The 20,888-nt window shown below is 37.5% G+C and overlaps 1 protein-coding gene across 5 annotated transcripts in view; it reads left to right on the plus strand.

Annotated features, from left to right (window-relative positions):
* Window positions 1–509: 509 nt before the first annotated feature.
* The window catches only part of ARID1B (AT-rich interaction domain 1B), a 403,965-nt gene continuing 383,586 nt past the window's right edge, over window positions 510–20,888 (plus strand). For all 5 annotated transcript variants that reach the window (XM_039358272.1, XM_039358273.1, XM_039358275.1 and 2 more), the window contains exon 1: window positions 510–2,278. In XM_039358272.1, the coding sequence (XP_039214206.1) occupies window positions 548–2,278 (1,731 nt within the window). In that variant the 5' untranslated portion in view covers window positions 510–547. The remainder of the gene's footprint in view (window positions 2,279–20,888) is intronic.

Genomic DNA, 20,888 nt, shown 5'->3' on the forward strand with positions numbered 1-20,888 from the left:
AATCCAGTCCGCATTTTCCACATGTACCAGGGTAATCAGAGAGAAGTGGATAATAATTGTTAGAACTCGTTCTCCTCGCCTCTCCCTCTCCCCCGCTCTCTCTCTCTCTCTCTCTCTCTCTCCCCAGCCATGCTGGGCCTGATAGGCTCAGCCAGACGTGTATTTACCCATATCCGGGCTAGAGAGGAAAAGAAAAAACTTTCATTTAGACTAAAAAAAAAACCTTTCACCGTGAAATCACACAGCAGAAACAGACATAGACCGTAAGGCATTCTTCAATTTCTAATCTCCATCAAGGACTTTGGGAGGAGATTTTTCTGTCATTTTTCCAAAAAAGAAAAAAAAAAGCCCGTGCTGTCTGCGTGTGAGCGCGCGCACGCGTGCCTTCAATAATCATATGGGCTTTTTTTTCCCCCATCAAATCTTTTTTTCCTTCCCTTTAGGGTCAGTTTGAATTTTCTTGCTCCTGTCAATTCCACACCCTTATTTATTTTGCCCTTTTTTCTACCGGGGGGGGAGGGAGGGAGATAATTGAGTCTCCTCTATCATGGCCGCGCAAGTAGCAGCGGCTCCGATAAGTGCGAGCAAGAGCAAGGTCAAAATCCAGAGTTTGACGGGTAACTTAAACCAGGATCTTAACTCTGGGGTTCCCGTGGCTGGCACCGTCGGAGCTGCTGGATCTGGCTCCCTCCTGGGGGTCGTAGATGGGACGAGCAGCAGATTGAATAATGTAGATTACCATCTTCTCCACCAAGATAATGAAGTGAACATGGCCAGTAATGCAACTTCTGCCGCCGCCGCGGCTCCTAACAACGCGACCAGCAGCGGCCGCAGCTCTTCCTCGGAACTGGTTCTGAAAGACCCTGGAAGCGCGTCGGGCTTATCTTCCTCTTCTTTTCCTATGGCGACAGGGCTGCTTCCCAATCATAAGTTGCAAAGCGTTGGAGGCGATTCCTCTACCGCCGCACCTTCACACCACCCCCGTGCCCAGCACCAGCACCCAGCTCACCTCCGTGCCCAGCACCCCCACGTTCGCCACTACCACCACCACCACCACCACCACCACCATGTACTTCAACACCAACAGCTAAATCAATTCCAGCCACAGCCGCCGCCTCAGCACCATCCGATGCAGAATAACAACAACGGCGGCGGCGGCGGCGGCGGCAGCAGCAGCAACAACAACGGCGGCGGCGCTGCTCAGCCCAGCAGCACAGACATGGAACAGCAGCAGCAGCAGCAGCAACATGGAGGAAAAGACCGTGGCTTGGGGGTTCAGGCCGAGCCCCAGAACCAGCCGCAGCCTCAGCCCCTGCTGAATCAAGGCGGGGACGAGGAAGAGGCGACGCCGCCGCCGGACAAAATGGGCGAGCAGCACCTCAACAGTCGCTACGACCACCCTAGTTTGGGACCTTTGGGCGGGCAGCCGCCGCCGCCGCCTCCACCGCTACCACCACCGCCACCACCTCAGGGAGCGGGCGGCGGCGGCACTGGAGGAGGAGACGGCCGCGGCGGCGGCCCCTCAGCGGTGGGTGTCTCGGAGTTTAATAGCTATTACGGCAACGCTGGCAGCGGCAGCAGCGGCGGCGGCGCCTCCTCAGCGAGCCGGGCCGGGCCTTGCTTTGATCAACATGGCGGACAACAAAGCCCCGGGATGGGGCTAATGCACCCCGCGGCGGCCCCCAACATCATGGACCCCCTGCCCAACTCGCACGAAGGCTACGCCAACAGCCAGTACAACCACTACTCGGGCGCTTACGGCCGGCCTGGCGGCGGCACTAACGTAACAGCAGGAACCGTGGCGGCGGCTGCAGGAGGAGGAGGAGGAGGTGGCGGCGTTGTCTATGGGGGCTCGTCCTCTGCTTTCGGGGTGCTGAGTTCCCCCAGGCAGCACCAGCAGGGCATGATGCTGGGCCCTGGCGGCGGCGGGAGCCTGGGGAAGATATCTGGGGCTGCGGGCTTCCAAAGATTCTCCGGGCAAAACCAACACCCGTCTGGAGCCACCCCAACCTTGAACCAGCTGCTGACTTCCCCCAGCCCCATGATGAGGAGCTATGGCACAGGCTACCCCGAATATAGTAGCCCCAGCGTTGCCCCATCGCAGCAGCCGGCTCAGGGAGCAGCCGCCGCAGCCGCCCCAGGAAGTCAGCAGGCAGTCATGGGCAAGGATATGGGCTCCCAGTATGGAGCTGCAAACCCAGCCTGGGCAGTTGCACAACAAAGAAATCACCCTGCTATGAGCCCTGGAAGCACTGGACAGACCCTCAGCAGGAACCAGGTAACCATAAGAACCCCAAAGAGCAAACCGTGTGTGGTTTAACTTCGTGTATTATGTGTCCGATGCAACCCTTACTTTCTGCTTTACTTTTCCCCTACTCCATCTCCACTGCTTGCTGCCTCCCTAACAGGATTGGATAATGCACAATGTCTGACTCTGATTAGGTTAGAGAGGCATCACAGGGGGAATGACTTTTCTTCGAAAAAATAAGACCATTTTTATGAGACGGTTGAACAATACAAGAGATCCACTCTACCCCACCCAGTGTTCTTACTCTAGACTTATTAGAAATCTGAACACACAAGGCCCGGAGGAAAACCACTTTGGAGTGAGAAAGGGAGGGACCAGTGTCATTTTATTGGCTGTGTCAGTTATCAGGCTGTCTTTCTTATCCTGTCCTGATTATTTCAAAAAAAGACCTTTAAAGTTATTAACACATTGCTTTGCTTGGATGCAGTTGTATTCTAAAACCCACCAGAAACAGGTTAAGTAGCTTGTATAAGTGCCCTAGCACTGATAATTTTCAAGGCTCACATTGTTCTTTGGATGACCTTTTCTTTTTGCATGTTTCTCCTGCCTTTCCAGTCTCTATACGCTCAGTTTGAAAACATTTAGAGGAAAATAATCAAAAATCCGTGGTATTATAAGTGAAAAGAGCTCTTTTTCTTAACTTAAACAAGCCTGAGTGCTGCAAGAGATCATCAGTCAGGGAGTTTTGTCGATTATACATCTTTTCTGATTACATGTATCTTCTAGGTTGCTAAATTAATAGGTATCAAGCGGTGATTGAACAATGCTTGCTTAACTTTCCTTTTTAGCATCTTTAAAACAGTAGAAAATAACTCCGTGCCCTTGGTATTTCTTATTCTGCTGTCTGAGCCTAAAGAGTGACTTGATCTCCTTTGCGAGGTTTGGAATTTGAATTGTGGAGGTAAACTGGCTGTAATAGTCTCCAGACAGCTGCCTCTGAGTTGACATCTAATCTGCCATCTGATTGGCTCCCCTTTCTCCATTGGGCATTTAGCATTGCTGATGTAAATAGAATTGCTGAGCAGTACAGTCACAAAAATTCTTGCCACAAATAATAACTGAGCACTTTTGCTCACAGATGCAAGGTTACATGTTCTTAGAAGAAGCTGAAATAATTGGCAGTCATCGATAGATAGCTGAGGTTAAGTGGGATTTAGCACACCACTAGTTATTATATTAAACATTGGCGATGGTAATAAACATTCAGTCTTTTTAGAAAGGGGGATTAATTCCCTTCTTCACTTTGTTTTACATTTATGTTTAGCTTTTTTTTGTTAATTGTTTTGGAAAATTTCCTTTGGATGGCATAAATAAATATTTTAACTTTTAAATCATTGGGACTGTTAACAAACAAAATTGTATCAAATTACTTGTGAATTTTTTTTTCTGTGCTGTGCCGCATTTATTAGATCTGTATTTGTGGGACTGAATTCTTAGTATTGATCTTTTATAGAATTTCATATTACCTTAGCATTAGATTTTTTGGGGGGTTCGTATTAATTTTATTCATACACTGGATACTATTGTATCATTCACACTCTTAGATATGTAGCTATTAGATAACATGAATATTGCTTAATGTCTGTTGGTTTTGTTTGCTTCTAAATTACATTCAACATTCAGAAAACTATATTTTTAAAAAAAATACTGTTTTGTACATGTACTTCATTGATTGGAAACAGAAATTACTGTGCTTCACTTCATTCTTTGATTTAAAAGATAAAATTTAAAAGATAAAACCTATGTTTTAATTTGCAATAAAATAAACAATTTTTTTAAAGAGTGATATATTTTAGTATTACTAGGGACTTTTTTCCTTACTAAGACGATGTTATTATCAATACTAAATCTTTGAATCTGTTTTGAGGAACAGGAATAAGAAAAATAGATTTTCATATATAGTATTTGGAGATTCCAAATGGCTCAGTTTCAAAATAAAATTTAAATGATTGTGTTCTGGAATAGAAAGTGACTGCAGTAGTGAGTGATGGGCTAATCAGAAAAATAATTTGAATCTTGGATAGATTGAAAACATATTTGTCTTATTGTCTACATGCTGTTGGTTTAATATTTTAGTATCTTTTTCCCTTCCTTTATGAGGATATAAAAATTCAGAGAGAACTCTTTTTTTCTTCCAATTTTCTGAGATTAATAAAAACATTAGCCAAGTCTGTATATATAATCTCAGTTCAGTTTAAAATTTGCTTTGTTTTCTGTGCTGTAAAGAAGAGATTATTCTAGCATGTAGTTTTAATATATTGAAAAGATAAACTGGATTTTATATGATTTTTTCATGGGAAAATTGTTGTAAATTTTCAGTTTTAGCTAAAAAGAGATCAGAATCACAATGACCTTATCATGACCCTTGGACATAGATTTTACACTTAACTGGTGCATATCCTGCTTATGGGGGCAAATACTTGTTCACCACTGTCATTTTGTGGACGCAATTTATAAAATGTAGTCTGACAAGTTTTTTTTCTTTGACATATGAGCGTTTGGTACTAATGTTCATAATGAATATCATTCATTAGTAATGTTTTTGTTCCTTTTGTATTACAGTTCAAATTATTTAGTAATAGGCTTCAAAATGGCATTTCTATTATCAAAATAGATATAATATTTTTATTTTATGAAGATATTTTTCTCTGGATCAGATTCTTAAAATTATAGCTATATACTTCTGTTGTATTCTTGTGGGCAAAAGTCCTGTACATTTGAAATGTGTGGAATAAAATGGTTACCAGAACACACATGTGGGATGTATCTATTTATAAATGCCCATGAGTGTACAAATAAATGTATAAATATACCTGTACACATGTGCACAGTGTAATGCTCAGTCCAGATATATAGTAACCATTTTAATCTTCTCTGTAAAATAAAGAAAATAGAAATCAGAGCACTATCTGGATGTTTGATGTCATTATTCCTTATTGGTATCTTTATTTTCAATATGTAAGAGTTGAATTCTGTTCTGAGCAAAATACTCCATCCCATTTGTTTAATAAAACAAATTATTTTAGTCATAGCCCTTCCCAATTGTAAAAAGATTACCAAATGTAACACTAAGATGAAAATCTCATGAAGCCTAGGGAGACTATTCAAGCTCCATCTTTGCAGCATTCATGCAGTTAAAAATAAGATCAAAAGTAGTACGATTAGGACAGAAGTATGTAAGGGTGTCAGACTTAATTTGATTATTTACTAGTTTTGTGATTATGCAGGCTAAAGAGTACAGGTTACTTTAAGAAATACTTCACATTTCAGATGTCGTATATTAGGTTATCACATATGTTATAGATTAAAAGATAAAGTATAATGGTTGCTACTTATCTTTTTCTTTTTCAGCTCTTGACTTCACTAGATAATAGTTAATTAGAAAAAATCAGGTAGTACATTTTTTTAAAGTCACAGCCCTTATTATGGGAATAAGTTATCCATAAATGAGTTCCCCTTTTCTCTTTTTTCAAATTAGCTGTAATTCATTGTTTTGAATGTAATGTGAAACTGCAGGATCACACCTAAACACTGATGAATATCAGCTCTATAGCTATAGATTATTACTATTAATATGAGAAAATAATGCTTTTCATATTATATGTTGAGTACTAGTTTCTGATTAAAATTCTCAGTTATGAATTCTGTGGTAATAGAGCAATATAATTAATAACTTCTTTGTTATAATTGTAACTATTAATAGTGAGGACATCGGTGCATATTATTGATTTCTGAAATATTAAGGATGCTGGAATATTGAATTCTCAATTGAAATGTACATTCAACTTTGCTTGAGTAACTATTGAGTTAAATAGTCAGTTTTATAGACTTTTCTATCATGTACTCTCTAAGAAGCAAGCTTATGCTTTCCTAACACATAAAATATAAATGCAGTTGTAGTAGGTCAATCAGTAGATCAAACTGCCCATAATATGTATAAATTCTTCATTAAAAGAGTAGGCCTCTCTCCTGGCATTGTTGTACAAAGTGGTAGGATTTGTAGCTTGCTGCTCATGATTTGACCATCCACATGAGTTGAATCTTAACTTGCACTTTTAAAATGAATGTTTGCACTAATATTTTGTGCATATAAGCATGCTATTGGAGCAGCATGCATATCTATTTTCCCTTGTTCCAAATGCAAACTTTTTATTATTCCAGTAGGCAAGATCAGATTGAGAAAGGAAGTTCAAGTAAACACATTTTTTTTTCAATTTGGTAAATGCTGATAAATAAATATAAGAAATAAATAAATCCAAATCACTACTCAAACTGCTGTATCTTCCATATTGCTAAAAATGGAAAAGCTATGTTTGGGGAAAAGGCAGCATATAAAATGGGCATCATCATATTTTGGACTCTTAGATTAATTATGCTTACTCAGTATATTAAGTCTAGACTGATTGACCTGAAATGTTCACATACTGCATGTTATGAAGTAATGTCATTTATATTGTCATTCATATAATTGCCCTCAAGCTTGCTAAGGCTCCAGTAGGGCATTACATTTCAATACAGCTTTGAAAGTTGCCGTCATCTGTCCTATGATGCTTAATATATTTCTCATAAATAAATGCTTACTTTCAGTCTTGATGATCTGTGTCATTTATTAACAGAAATGTGAGGGGGAAAGGGTAATGTTTTTATGAACTCATGAAAGGTAATCATGGAATTGATTTCTCCTTTCGTTTTAATAGTTAAAGACTGTTTGCACATTCTAGCCTGATCCAAAACTCTGCTTCCCTTATTAAGATTTTAAATAAGAAGTGCTGTCACAAGCCGTTCCTTTGGGATTACACACATGCTTGGTTCAAAAAAAAAAAAAAAGCATGGATGTGTTAAAGTTTCTACTTTCTTGAAGTATTCATTTGCCAGGACAAAAGAGCTTAGGATGGTATATTCCATGAGTTGTATCATGCAGACCATCATAAAGCATGACACTGCATTAACATCTCAAGTCAGATAATTTGGAGCTTAACACAGGCTATTTCAATAGTCTTCAAAATCAGTGCAATTCTCTTCAAATATAAAACTAATAGAGAGACTGTGGCTTTTTTAAAGACTAAAAAAATCTATTAGAGACAAGCTTTCATGGATCAGAACCTGCATCCTCAGTTACATTTCTTTTTTTAAAAAAATGTTTTTATGAACTCAATTAAGGTAATTGAAAGGGACGTCTTCTAAGTGCAAGTCTTTTTTTTTTGTCTTTACTGGCTTGTTATGATTTCCTGTGATTGCTCATTTGACAAGCCAACTAAATAAACAGTGTAACAAGGTTTTTTTTTAAATTTTTGTATATATGAATAATTTCAAATATGAAATAACAAAAGTATGTTATGCTTTTTCACATTATGCTTCAAATGTCACCTCTGTTGAAGATGTTAGCAATTGCAAACTAATGTTAAAACATGATCTCACCAACTTACTGAAAGCTTAATACATTTCACAGAATTATTCCAGATTCTGTCTTGGATTATGTTACTAAAGATGGTGACCTTAGAAGATTATGATAGAGGTGCCCCTTCCCCCCCCCACCCCTATACTCTTATAAATGCTGAGATAGAATGTTATTTTGGCCAAAACTGTGCTTGAATTGCCAAACAAACAACAGTTGTTTTTTTTTAATTAATTGTCAATAACAATAAAAAAAGAATAATAAGAGGATTGAGGTTTTCCAGTGATTTCACATTTATTGGGTTTAAAGGTTTTTGTTTTTCTAAGCAGCCTAATTCAGTGTATTTGAAATGGACTCAGTTGAATTTTAATTTGGAAAACAAATTTGTCAATTTGTTTATGAGCAGCAAGTAATCACACTTTTTGATAAAACATTATATGTTCATATTTTAACAGTTTGTATATCAGTTTCAATTCTATTCACCATTGTAATTAGCAAGGAAATAGAATTGTTTATAATCAATACTTTTTATAATGATGATAAATTAAGTTTTGAGAAACTAGCTAGCATTTTACCTATAAAAAGAAATGAAAAAGCAACTTTTAGTCTCTTTATAATTCTTGTACTTTTATTTATTTTAAGAGCATAGTCCTTTTATTATACCCCATTTCTGCAATCCAGCACTTCTGCTTTATTCATTCTATATCTCTTCCCATTAAGGCATAGATTGACGTGTGTGTGTATGTGTGTGTTTATTTATATATTTCTCTGTCACAATTGTTATTAAAACAGTTTACCATTACATCATTTACCTACTGATTATAGAAATATTGAAGCTGGCTATTCAGGCTTTTATAGATTAGATAAATATATTGTGGGGGGAAAAGACTTAAATCCACTAGTAGAAATACAGAACAACTAAGGATTGTTAACTATCTCATCATTTCCTACTTTTCCTATATTTTCTTTTGTGCTTTTTTACCCAACACATTTTGTTTGATTTCAGTACAATTGTGGTGAGATGCTCAAATAATTGTTTTAAAATAATAGTATCATGTAATAGTTTATAGAAGAAATTAATATATTGTTACATTCTGACACTCATAGAAACTTCATTGTATCAGCATCTGACCATCTCAGTATTGATAAATAATTTAAGATGCTTGTCTCTCCAAAAACAACTCAAGTTCATACATACTAACAAAAAGAAAGAAAGAAAGAAAAGAAAACTTTTTAACTGGGTACTGCCAGAGGTTATCTTTTTCAAACTAAGAAAGATAAAATATTTGTCTTACAAAAAGAAATGCAAAGCAGATTCTACTATCATAATTTACCTGATTGCTCTGATTGTAATAGATTACAAGAAACTGGAATAGTTTTAGAATGGTTTATCAAGGACTATAAACTTGCACTAAACTCAAATTATGTTTGGTTAATGGCATGGTACCCACAATCTTGTTTATAAGTTGCTACTTTTGTTTGTTAAAACTGCTGGCTTTAGCAAAATAGATCACCTTAATTGTAATTATGTTATTTGGAAATATATTTTGCATTCACTTTGAGCTGGGTTGCCATTTTTCTTCTGATTTATTCAACAGCATGAAAAAACTTGGAGCAGAGCAATGGAGATGGAGCAATGTAAAAAAAAAAATAATTTAAATTCCTACACACCAGGACTAAATTTATAGCCACCTGGACAACCAAGGAGATATTTTTCAGCCTGGGTCTAGAGCAGAAACCTTTAGTGTGACTATTTATATTTATTGATGCAGTAAGTTTTACAAATTAATTTGTATGTGAAATTGTCATTTATATGAATATAAAATGCGTCTGGCATTAGAACTGTAGCAGAGTTCATCCAATGAAATATTATCATAGTGGACAGAATTAATTGTACTTTGCAGTTCCTCTAATAAATGAAGTTACATATTTGACTTCCTGGCAGAAATTATAATCCCTTTGTTTTGTTAGATGATATTTGTTATGATGTTTATAATGCTGTTATTTATTGTTCTTTTTGTTTAACTTGGAAAATAAAAAGCTTCCCCTAAGATTTCAGTGTTTCCACCTTTCTCTGTGCTCAGTTACACAGCATGAAAAAGGGCTGGGGGAAGGGCTGGTTGGTGGAGAATTCAAAATATGGCACAATTAGTGACTGCAAAAGTTCCTCACTTGGAGCATGTTGGGTTTGCTTGCTTGGCATCACATGATCAAAATATTTTTACCCTTAGTGCTGCCAGAAGCTATCTATTGCTTTTCAACAATCTTCGCTGTTTGGGCGCCTTGCCAAGATGTTTAAGACAGCCCCTTATGTGAGCTGTTCCATTCTTAACCTCCTTGACTGAAGTGCTGTGACCTTCACATATGTAGATTAGCCATGTGCTCTGTGAATTGAAACTTGCTGCCTCAGGAAGAAAAGGTTTTCTTTTTATTCCTGGGGGAATTTGACAGCCATTCATCCCTGACCTGGGCAGAGGTAATGTAAGGAAATTGGATTCAATGGAATGTGTATACAGATAGCACGCAGGCGAGATTCAGAGACTAGTCATTCTCCTGCCTGGCAGAGAAAGGAGTAATTCACCGACAAAGATAAGCTGCTGATTTGGATGCTGTGAAAAAGACATGCAAAGAGAGAAGTTTGAGGGGATGTTGTGTTGATTTGGAGGACTGTAATAGTTTCTGGCTGTTGATTATTCAACTGTACAATTACAGTGGTCTATGTTTTTCTGCTTTTTGGTCATACACTAGCTTTTCTTGTTTTCGACTGAGCACTAGCTGAATCTATTAAAAACCTTTAAATGGGTAGATTCATTAAAATATGTATGATTCTAAATGACAATATGAAAGAATTAGTTTGTAAAGTGTACACATTTACTTATGTATTTTGAGAGGGTACTGAAGGCAGCACTGTATGTACTCAATAGTCTCTTTTCCAAAAGGGAAAAAAAATCCCTAAATTTATACAGTGTGATTGGGTGTAAATAAAATTCCTTGTTAATCAGCTGTAGCTGTTGCTAAAAAAACAGGGAGGGTTTTTTTTTTTTTTTAGTTTTTGGCTGACTACACAAAACATTAATATAGTATGCAAATATATAAAAATATTTTGGAGTAAACTTTTATGTTTTATCACCCACACATTTCAAATTGCCAATAAAATGTTAGCATCATTTTCAGATAATTGAGATTTAGATTGCAATCGTAATACGCATTTGCCAGATTAAGACTCATGAATAGGTATGTATAAGATTGAACGAATACAGTGAATGTTTCTGCTCAGGTGATGGGGCCTACCTTTCCTCCCCCAAATTATTTTCAAATGTTCTGAAAACTGATGCAATCTCATGCATATATGAAAATGTTACACTTGTGATTCATGAGTGGTGGGGGCCTCACCACAGAACTGTGATGGACACTATCTAAGAGATATGTGATTGTTCACAACATATCTAATGTTGGACCAAAGCAGTTAATCTTTTCCTGTAAGAAAAGCATAGATTGTTTGATTGATTGATTGTGTTTATCTCATTTATATTTCATTTATCTCATTGTGAAAGATCCATATAGACATTTTTCATAATACTTGGGTTTTTAGAATCTCTTTTCAAAAATCTTTGATTATATTGCCATAGTCACAGGTACAATAATAACTATACTTAATATAGTTTACAGCAGTGGTTCTCAACCTTTTTAATGCCGCGACCCCCAACCGGTCGTAAGTCGAGGACTACTCAACCGGTCGTAAGTCGAGGACTACTCAACTGGTGCAGCACCGTTTGCAGAATGGGACTTTTGGCGGGCTCAGCAGGGCAGAGACAGCCTGGACAATTCCTATTGGCTTTTGAAAGCCAATAGAATTAGACTCTATTCAAGAGAGTCTATTCTATTGGTTTTCAAAAGCCAATAGAATAAAAGGGAGTAGCACAGCTAAGGAAAAGGGGGGAAAATGGCGGACTGTGTTGTTTGGCGACCCCCGTGAAATGGTCGTTCGACCCCAAATGGGGTCCCAACCCACAGGTTGAGAACCACTGGTTTACAGTATCATTTTTCCTACATTTCATATATCAATCTTGTACTACCTCATTTTCTTTTATGTAGGATGGAAGTATTATAAGTTATCTTGGCACAAAGAGAGTATTCATTGTTGTGAGGAAGCAGGTGATATAATAAGAATAATTTATTTAAATCTATTGGCTGCCCAACTCCAGTGAACTCTCTTTACAAGGTTTACAGTTGGAAACATGACAAAAAGTTAAGTGAACAAAGTCAACTTGGAGGAACAGCTCATTTCATGGTTGCTTTGAATGTGGTATGTTATGAATGTTCTAAGCCTCTATTTTATTCTATTAATGTCCTTTCTTAAAATCTGGTTGTTTCCAATCTGTTTTTTTATTTATTTGTTATTGTTAACTTTTCAGAATTGTTTATTAAGGTGGCAGTCTTATAAATTTATTCAATAAGTAAACATTTTCCCCTATTGCTGTGCATATTATTTTTTATATATTTGGTTATTTTTTATAATTTTACTTTAATATTGTTCACTGCCCAGAGTCACTTGTTGAGATGGCCACTATACATGTTGAATGAATGAATGAACGAATTAGAAAGGGCAAGAACTGGCCAGGAAAGAATTTACTGGCAAAAGATTCAGAAGGAGAGCTAGATCTTTTGAGATCCATGAACATTTTTCTTGATCTTTCTGTGAAACTTGGAAGAGAGGATTTGGAGATTTGATCATCCCTCATTCTCTCTTTTTTAAACATTTCTTCTCTATATGCATTAAAAGGGAACTTTGAGCAGAGGGATTTCTGGCATGGAGAAATTATATTTTGACTAATATTTGAGAATTTTATTTGTTAGGAGTAAGCTACAATTGATTCTGATAGTGTCAGCAAATGGTAGTGATCAAATATAATTCTCTTTTCACTACTCTTTCATTTGTAGAATATTCAATTTTTACAATGCACCTATGAAGAACTTAATAAAAGTGATGCTGGACCAGATCAATTAGTCCATTTAATCTAGAATTTGTCCTGATCTGCCATATATTTTCTAGCTGAGTAGCTGTTATTACAGGTTGGAGTAGTAGGACTTTGCAAAAGCATTTGAAATACGTGATTTGCAAAGTATTTTGGTGCAAACAAAATACCAAAATGTTAATTTAGCCGTGTCCTTTGGAAGACTGGTATAATTGCTTTGAAGCCCATCCCTGAAGGGCTTGGATATGTAGTTATAGCCATTATATAACATCCAAGTATAATAGAAATTTTACCTTGTTGTTTTAACCTTTAACCAGTGTTGATCAACACTTCCATTTATAATAGTTTCGTCACCTGAAATTGAGTTGCTTTGAGCTTTTTTAGTTATTATTATCTGTTCACAACAATGTGAAGTTACAGATTCCAGTTCTTTATCAGGTGTTGGCCTTCAGACACATCAAATTCTTTCCAAGAATCTAGGATGTTGTAATGTATCAATGTGGTGTATGTGTGTAGATCCAAGCAGTGTGACCTTTTGCAATTGACAGATGAAAATTTTGTCAATATGCATTTTTTCTAAGTGCTGTCCAAGATTTTTGGTATGGCACCAGGGAGCTGATAAGCACTGGGATAGCCACAACTGGTTTATGCCACAATCTTTCAATTTTGATTTTCAGATCTTCATACTTTGTGATCTTTTCCAATGATTTGTCTTTTCTATTATCACCTGGTATTTCCACATGAATTATCCACACTTTCTTTTTTTCAACCAAGTTATATGTGATGCATTATGAGCCAAGACTTTATCAGTCTGTATTGAGAAACCCCACAATATTTTAACTTATTCATTTTTACTACTTTTTCAACTATGTGTTTCCACCAATTTTTCATTACTGGTACAGATAATTTTTACAAATGTTCCAGTGAATCATTTTGGCAACTGTGTTATATTGTTGTTTATTATCAGTTGTGCTGTCTTTTCATACAAGCTGAGTATATGATCTACTCTTTCTTCTGCGTCTTTGCACAGTCTGCACTTTGAATCATTTGATAATTTTTCATTTCTGCCTTATTTGCATTACTTTGAGTAGCTTGTTCTTGGACAGTCAAAATCAAGCCTCCAGTTTCTTTTTTTGAATGATTTAATGTTCCAGTTATAAACCATTGATAGGTTTTATCTTTAACCAATTTTATTTTGATCTTTGATATTTTTCCTTGCCGTCATTCTGTTCATGTGTTTATTAGATTATTTCAATATTCACTTTTTGTTTCCTGTACATTCAATAATTTCCATTTTTAAATTGCATTAATGCTTGTTTTTGGCTATCCTTTACTTAATCAGCCAATGCATGCTTTTCTTTTTGGACAGTTTATTTGACCTGAAGTAAACTCCTGTCTTCATTTCTTCAGGGCAAGTGTAATCTATCAGTATCACTATGGTGATGTTATAATGAATAGTGAATAATCATTATTTTTCTTGTTTTTGGTCCAAACTGTTCAATTCAGCTTGTGTCCAATTAATAATTCTATATATAATTCTAGCAATCTTATCACAGGAATGGCCCAGGTATTGATGGCTTGATGATGTTTCCACTGTTCAATATTGTCTTTAATAATTTGCTTACTCTTTGAATGTATTCCTTACTATTCACATTTTCAGTTAGTCAATGCTTGATGTCATCCAACTGTAAAATATCCGGATTCATTGCTGTTCGTGATTTTACCCCACTTTATTGCTACTGTAGAACATTTCTCTAGGACAAATTCCATTGTTATATTTATGCTAAAAAAATTAAAGTGTTTTTTAATGATTGGATTTTGATTCTGATTTTCCATAAAATATCAGATCATCCATAAAAAATAAATGTGAGGTTGTATTAGCATTTTTTTGCTGTTTGGTAGCCAAAATATATTTTCTTCAAAATCACTGAAAGCGGGATCATGGAAATGACAAATTGGTGATAATGTGTCACATTGAAAGATCCTCTCCTAATGTTGACAAACCCATATTTTTCATTTCCAATGACCATTCTGTCTTCCATTGGTATATTATTTTTTTCTATAAATATTCTAATGTTTTTACTGGCACCATTCGTCTCCAAATATTTGATGATCCATCTATGCAGTATTGAATCAAATGTCTTTATATATCCAGATCACATGTAAATTGGTTTTTCAGCGTTCTCCGGAACACTTTTATCAATCAGAAGTTGATCTTTTGTATTTCTGCTTTTTCTTTTATTTCCTTACTTTTCTACAAGTAGAGGGGTATTTTTAAAAAATAATCCTTATTTGATAAGATAGAAAAATGTGGGTTAGACAGCATCACCACCAGATGGATTTGTAACTGGCTGACCAACAACACTCAATTTGTAGTCTTTAATGGAGTTGCATCTACATGGAGGGAAATATGCAAGGCTCTGTCTTAGGCCCAGTACTCTTCAATATCTTCATCAATGATTTAGACGAGGTCCCAAAGATGCTTTTTCAAGAGGCAACTGGACTTATTTTTTTTTCTTTGAAGACATTTTGCTTTTCATCCAAGAGCTGAAGAAGCTTCTTGGATGAGAAGTGAAACATCTTCAAAGAAAAACAAGTAAGTTCAATTGTCTCTTGAAAAAGCACCTTGGGACAACCATGATCTGTATGATTGAGAAACTCCATAGAGATTTAGATGAGGGGATAGAAGGGAAACTTACCAAGTTTGCAGATGACACCTAGCTGGCAAGAATAGCCAACGTTCTAGAAGATAGGTTTAAAATACAGAAGGATCTTGACAAACCTGAAGACTGGGCTCTTCTTAACAATTCAATGTTGAGAAAAGTAAAATTCTACATTTAGAAAGAAAAACCAAATGCACAGGTATAGAATAGGTGGTACCTGGATCAATAATAACTGTGAGAAGGATCTTGGAGTCCTAGTGGACAATCACTTAAATATGAGCCAGCAGTGGGCTGCAGCTGCAATACAGTCCTAGGCTGCATTAACAGAGCGATAGAATCAAGATCATATGAAGTGTTAATACCACTTTATAATGCCTCGGTAAGACCACACATGGAACACTGTATCCAATTTTGGTTGCCACAATATAAAAAAGATGTTGAAACTCCAGAAAGAGTGCAGAGAAGAACAACAAAGATGATTAGGGGACTGGAAGCTAAAACATATGAAGAACGGTTGCAAATTGGGTATGTCTAGATTAATGAAAAAAAGGATTAAGGGTGACATGATAGCAGTGTTCCAATATCTAAGGGGCTGCCACAAAGAAGAGGGGTTCAACCTATTCTCCAAAGCACCTAAAGGCAGGACAAGGAGCAATGGATGGAAACTAAATCAAGGAGAGAACCAACCTAGAACTAAGGAAAAATTTCCTAACAAAGCAATTAATCAGTAGAATGACTTGCCTCCAGAAATTCTGGGTGATCCAACACTGACAGTTTTTGAGAAGAGATTGGACAACAATTTTTCTGAAATGTTATAGGCTTTCCTTCTCAAGCAGGGGGTTGGACTAGAAGATCTCCAAGGTCTCTTCCAATTCTGTTAATCTGTTGTTCTGTCCGCTATTGTGCCTGTGAGTGATTTAAACATTGCAAGCAAGCATGTTATAGACCTGTTTTTTTCCTGAAGTTGCCCCTTTTGATAGGTCTTTTTGAATCAGACACATTTTGTCAGTCATTATCCAGTCGCTGATATCTCCTTTATGCAATACTTCAGACATGTCAAACTCAAGGCCCGGGGGCCAGATGCGGCCCGCAAAGTGGTTTTATGTGGCCCGCGAAGCCATCCTGGATCAATGAGGGAACAGCCCCCGCTGCCTTGGCCCTGGTCCAAGCTGGCCGGGAGCCAATGTACAATTTTGTGGTGGCCATCTATGCTGAAATGCATTCAGTCTTAGCTCCACAAGGCCGTCTAGAAACAGTGAGGAACCAGCCCCTGCTGTGTCAGCCCCGCCCCCTGGGTGCATGCTGGAGAGGTGTCACCCTTTGTGAGGAATGAAGAAACGGACCATGCCTTGGTGCTTGCCCCAGTCCCACCCCATTCTGCCAGAGACCCTCAGATCTGCCCACTCCTGCCCAGGCCCGCACAGGCACCCTTGACGTGAACGATGTAGAGCTGGCCATGCCCACCCAGTAGGCCACACCCACTCCATCCACACCCACCCAGTAGGCCGCACCCACCCTGGCCACACTCACTCGGCCCCCCGAGGGCAATCGCAATGCTGATGCGGCCCTCAATGAAATTGAGTTTGACACCCCTGCAATACTTCATTAAGCTATTTAGGTATAACTGGATTTAAGTTAGTCAGATATTTATGCTGAAAGCCATGGAACTGATTGTTTCTAGATGTCCAATTTTAATCCCTTTCACTCAGTTCTTAAAAATTTCTGCTATTATTATTATAATCTTCCATTTGATTTTTACTAAATGCATCTTCAAATTCTTTTAAATATCCAACATTATTATTATAGCCATTTTGAGTTTCCCACAGATCTTTTCAAAACTGGATTGTTTCCTTTTTGTTTGATTTTCCATTCTCAGAATTTCTATTGTCATTTATATTTTGGTAGAATCTCTGGTCTGATTGAAATAGCTGATTTTGCTTAATTTGGATGATCTTATAGCATTTAATTTTACCAGCTATTGCTGTTATTTATTGCTTTATAATTTCCAAAGCTTCAATTTTTTTGATGCTAAGCCAATATTTTTGTATTACTCTTTTTTCTGATCCTTACATTTTTCATTTTTTGCTCTTTCATGTTTTTTAAAAATTAATTGTATCTGAGTTTAATTTCTTTAACTTGGTCTCCAGTCTAATGTTCTACTTTGGGATTGAATATGATTTTGCTTTAGGTGTTCTAATTTTGATATCCAATTCTTCTGTATCTACCACTGCTATATTGTAGCTGCGATGGATGATTGCACAGTCAGCCAGATGTTTAGACTAGATTTGGCATTATGATTATATGATTGTACTGTAGTTACTCTATCCAGTTTGTTTAACCATATCCACATCTTCCATATGATGGGCCATCTGAGATTAAGTTTTGAGTGTCTTTTCTGGACATTACTGAATTACACTAAAGATGAAGTATAAATTGTGATGGATCTGAGTCACTTTACCTTCAAATAGTCTAGCGGTTCTATGATAGCACAGTCTACAATCCTTTTAAGCCAGACTCGAATAGACCTCTCCATACCTGGAAAAATTATACAAGATAACATTATGAAGTTGCAGCAGAAATGAAGGGAAAAAAAAACCTTTACCACTCTTGTTGACACGAAGTAGATTCATGTCAGATTCAGTATTTTTTTACTACTGTACTCAAGCTGTCATCTTACATATCATTTTCTTATGCTGATCTGTCACCAAGAAACTACAAGGGTTCTGAAAAGGAGGAAAGACTCCTTAAGAACAATTGTGACAATTATGTGAGACCTTTTCTATCTTCAGCAGAATAATTAGAGCAGCAGTAGGAAATAGGCTTCCAGATTCCTAGAATCTCTGGAGACTATTAGAGTAGCACCCTTTTCCTAGCCCTTGGAAGGAGCAGTCTCAGAAATTTTAAGAAAAAAAAATATTCTGATTATGTAAAGTCTTCCAATAATATTGTCTTCTGATAAAATAAAATCCTGTTCAGTTCCTGGATATATTATGTATTTTTCTTAGCAACAGATTGTTCTAGTGAGCCATTTGTGCCCTTTCCTGGACCAATAGGACTTGCTTATGGTCACTCATGCCTTGGTCACATCCCATTTGGATTACTGCAATGTACTTTACCTGGGTCTGCCCTTGAAGACCACTCTGAAACTTCAGCTGGTCCAGAATGCAGCATTGTGTTAGGTATACCTTTGTTTACGTGTGTAATCCCTTTGTTGTGTGAGCTACACGGGCTTCCAGTTTCTTTCTGGGTGCAATTCAAGAGGGTCATTATCTTTAAAGTCCTATATGGCACAGGCCTGGTTATTGGTGGGACCGCCTTTCCCTAAAGACATCTAACCATCTTACCAGTTCAGAGAGCGTGGGCATGTTCTTAGGCCAGGGGTGTCAAACTCAATTTCATTGAGGGCTGCATCAGCATTGCAGTTGCCCTCAGGGGGCAGGGTGGGTGTGGCCAGGGTGGGTGCAGCCTTCTGGGTGGGTGTGGATGGAGTGGGTGTGGCCTACTGGGTGGGTGTGGCCAGCTCTACACCGTTCATGTCAAGGGTGCCTGTGGGGGCCTGGGCAGGAGTGGGATAGATCTGAGGGTCTCTGGCAGAAGGGGGTGGGATTGGGGCAAGCACCAAGGCACGGTCCACTGGAGAAGCCTCACTGTTCCTCTCAGGCCATGCAGGGCTTATGGAGCTAAGACTGAATGCGTTTCAGCATAGATGGCCACCATAAAATTGTACATTGACTCTCAGCTGGCCTGGGCCAGAGCCAAGGCAGTGCGGGCTGTTCCCTCACTGTTTCCAGGATGGCTTCGCAAGCCACATGAAACCACTTTGCAGGCCGCATCCGGCCCCCGAGCCTTGTGTTTGACATGTCTGTCCTAGGCCCTCCCCCTAAAAATTGCCATCTGATAGGAGCCAGGCATTGAGTCTTTTCCATGGCAGTCCCTGCTCTATGGCATATTCTGCCCCCTAAAGTTTGGCAGCCTTCTTCCTTCGTAACCTTCTGCAAGGCTTTGAAGGCCTGGCTTTTCCCCAAGCACTGGGATAAGATGGGATAATTGCACATTAGAAGTTTGTCTTAGTGCCAGATCTTTGTTGCTTTTAATGTTTTTAACATTTTAATGCCTTTAGTTTTATTATTTTAATACAATTTTATATGTTGCTTTAATTTTTGATTGGAATCCATTCAGAGTTGATTAGAAGATAGGCAGCTATATTAATTAATAAATTAATGAATTAGCACACATTGTATTGTATTCTTCAGGGATGTGTTTTCAACCACCCAGTCTTGCTAACAGGCATCTTGTGGTGGTCTTCCTTCAGTCTTCTAGGCAGATGCAACTTTGCTTATGTTTTTGAGAACTCTGCCTTGAGATGTTGAATAAAAAGATGGAATAGAAATATAATAATTTAAAATGAATAGTAATTTGGCTAGGAGGTGTTCCCTAGCCTAATAAAGGAATACCTTTTAAAACCTTCACCTTCAGGTTGCCATTTTCCTGCCAAAGAGAGAAACCCACATTTACTAATTTCTGGGCTTTCCCTCAAGCTTTCAAGTGGAACTTCTTATTTGCCTCATCTGTTTGTTTGCCCCAAAGAAATTCCTCTTTGCTGTTCTTGATATTAACTCTTCTCTCCAAACCCGATGATAAATTCCTTTCTAATTTCAAATGCATTTGGACATCCCCATTTATTGTTAGAATCAGCTGTTCAAGGTGGGTTTTTCATCTCAGCACTTGCTGTCTACAATAAAGAGGCTCCTTGCCTTTAACTCAGTGGGATAGCTTGAATTAATTAAACATCGGACTTTCATTCATTTGTATAGGCCCAAATTGAATTGCTGTAGAGACAAAGGAAAAACAAATGCATTTGAGCATCAAAACAAAGCTTGCTGTCATTTTTTTAAATTTAAAATATGTTGTTTGTTCTTTTAAAATTATTTCCTCTAAATATATAGGAGTCGGTGGTTTATCGAGAGTGCTGTGATTCCCCTAATAAGACACCAAATATTAAGACATTTTCGTTTACAGAGATTTTGATATTCATCCACCCCTACTGTGCTACCCTGCTATATCTTCCCCTCTTTTAAAAAAATTGTTTTGATATCTCAGACTGCCACCTCCTGCAGAGGAAGGTGAGTACCATATGTCTGTCACAATGAGACTCTGCATTTGGGAAAATGAAGCATCTCAATTATATTTGAAGTTGTTTTCAATTTTGTATTTGAATTTTCTATATGAAAGAAAGATACTTTTTCTCCAATGGACACTATTAGCTAAGAGTTAGGGACTGTTTAAAGTCTCTAGCAGGATCAATAGATTCATTGTGAGAAATGTGATCCTGTTGCAAACAGCTGAAAACTTTTTAAGCATTAGAAAAAAATGCAAGTATAATTGGAAAAGATGGAAATTCATTTTTTAAATAGTAAATTGGTTTTTTAACAGTTATTTAGGCAGCTTTCAGTCATTGAATTGCCATGATACTGAGGCTTCCTATTTCTCCTTACTTTTGAACCAGGCCGTCAAATTAAATGTGGATTTAATGGGAACAAATGGAA

Source organism: Crotalus tigris, unplaced genomic scaffold (genome assembly GCF_016545835.1).
Source record: "Crotalus tigris isolate CLP2741 ecotype Arizona unplaced genomic scaffold, ASM1654583v1 scf7180000019007.31208882:3723066, whole genome shotgun sequence".
Classification (NCBI taxonomy): Eukaryota; Metazoa; Chordata; class Lepidosauria; order Squamata; family Viperidae; genus Crotalus; species Crotalus tigris.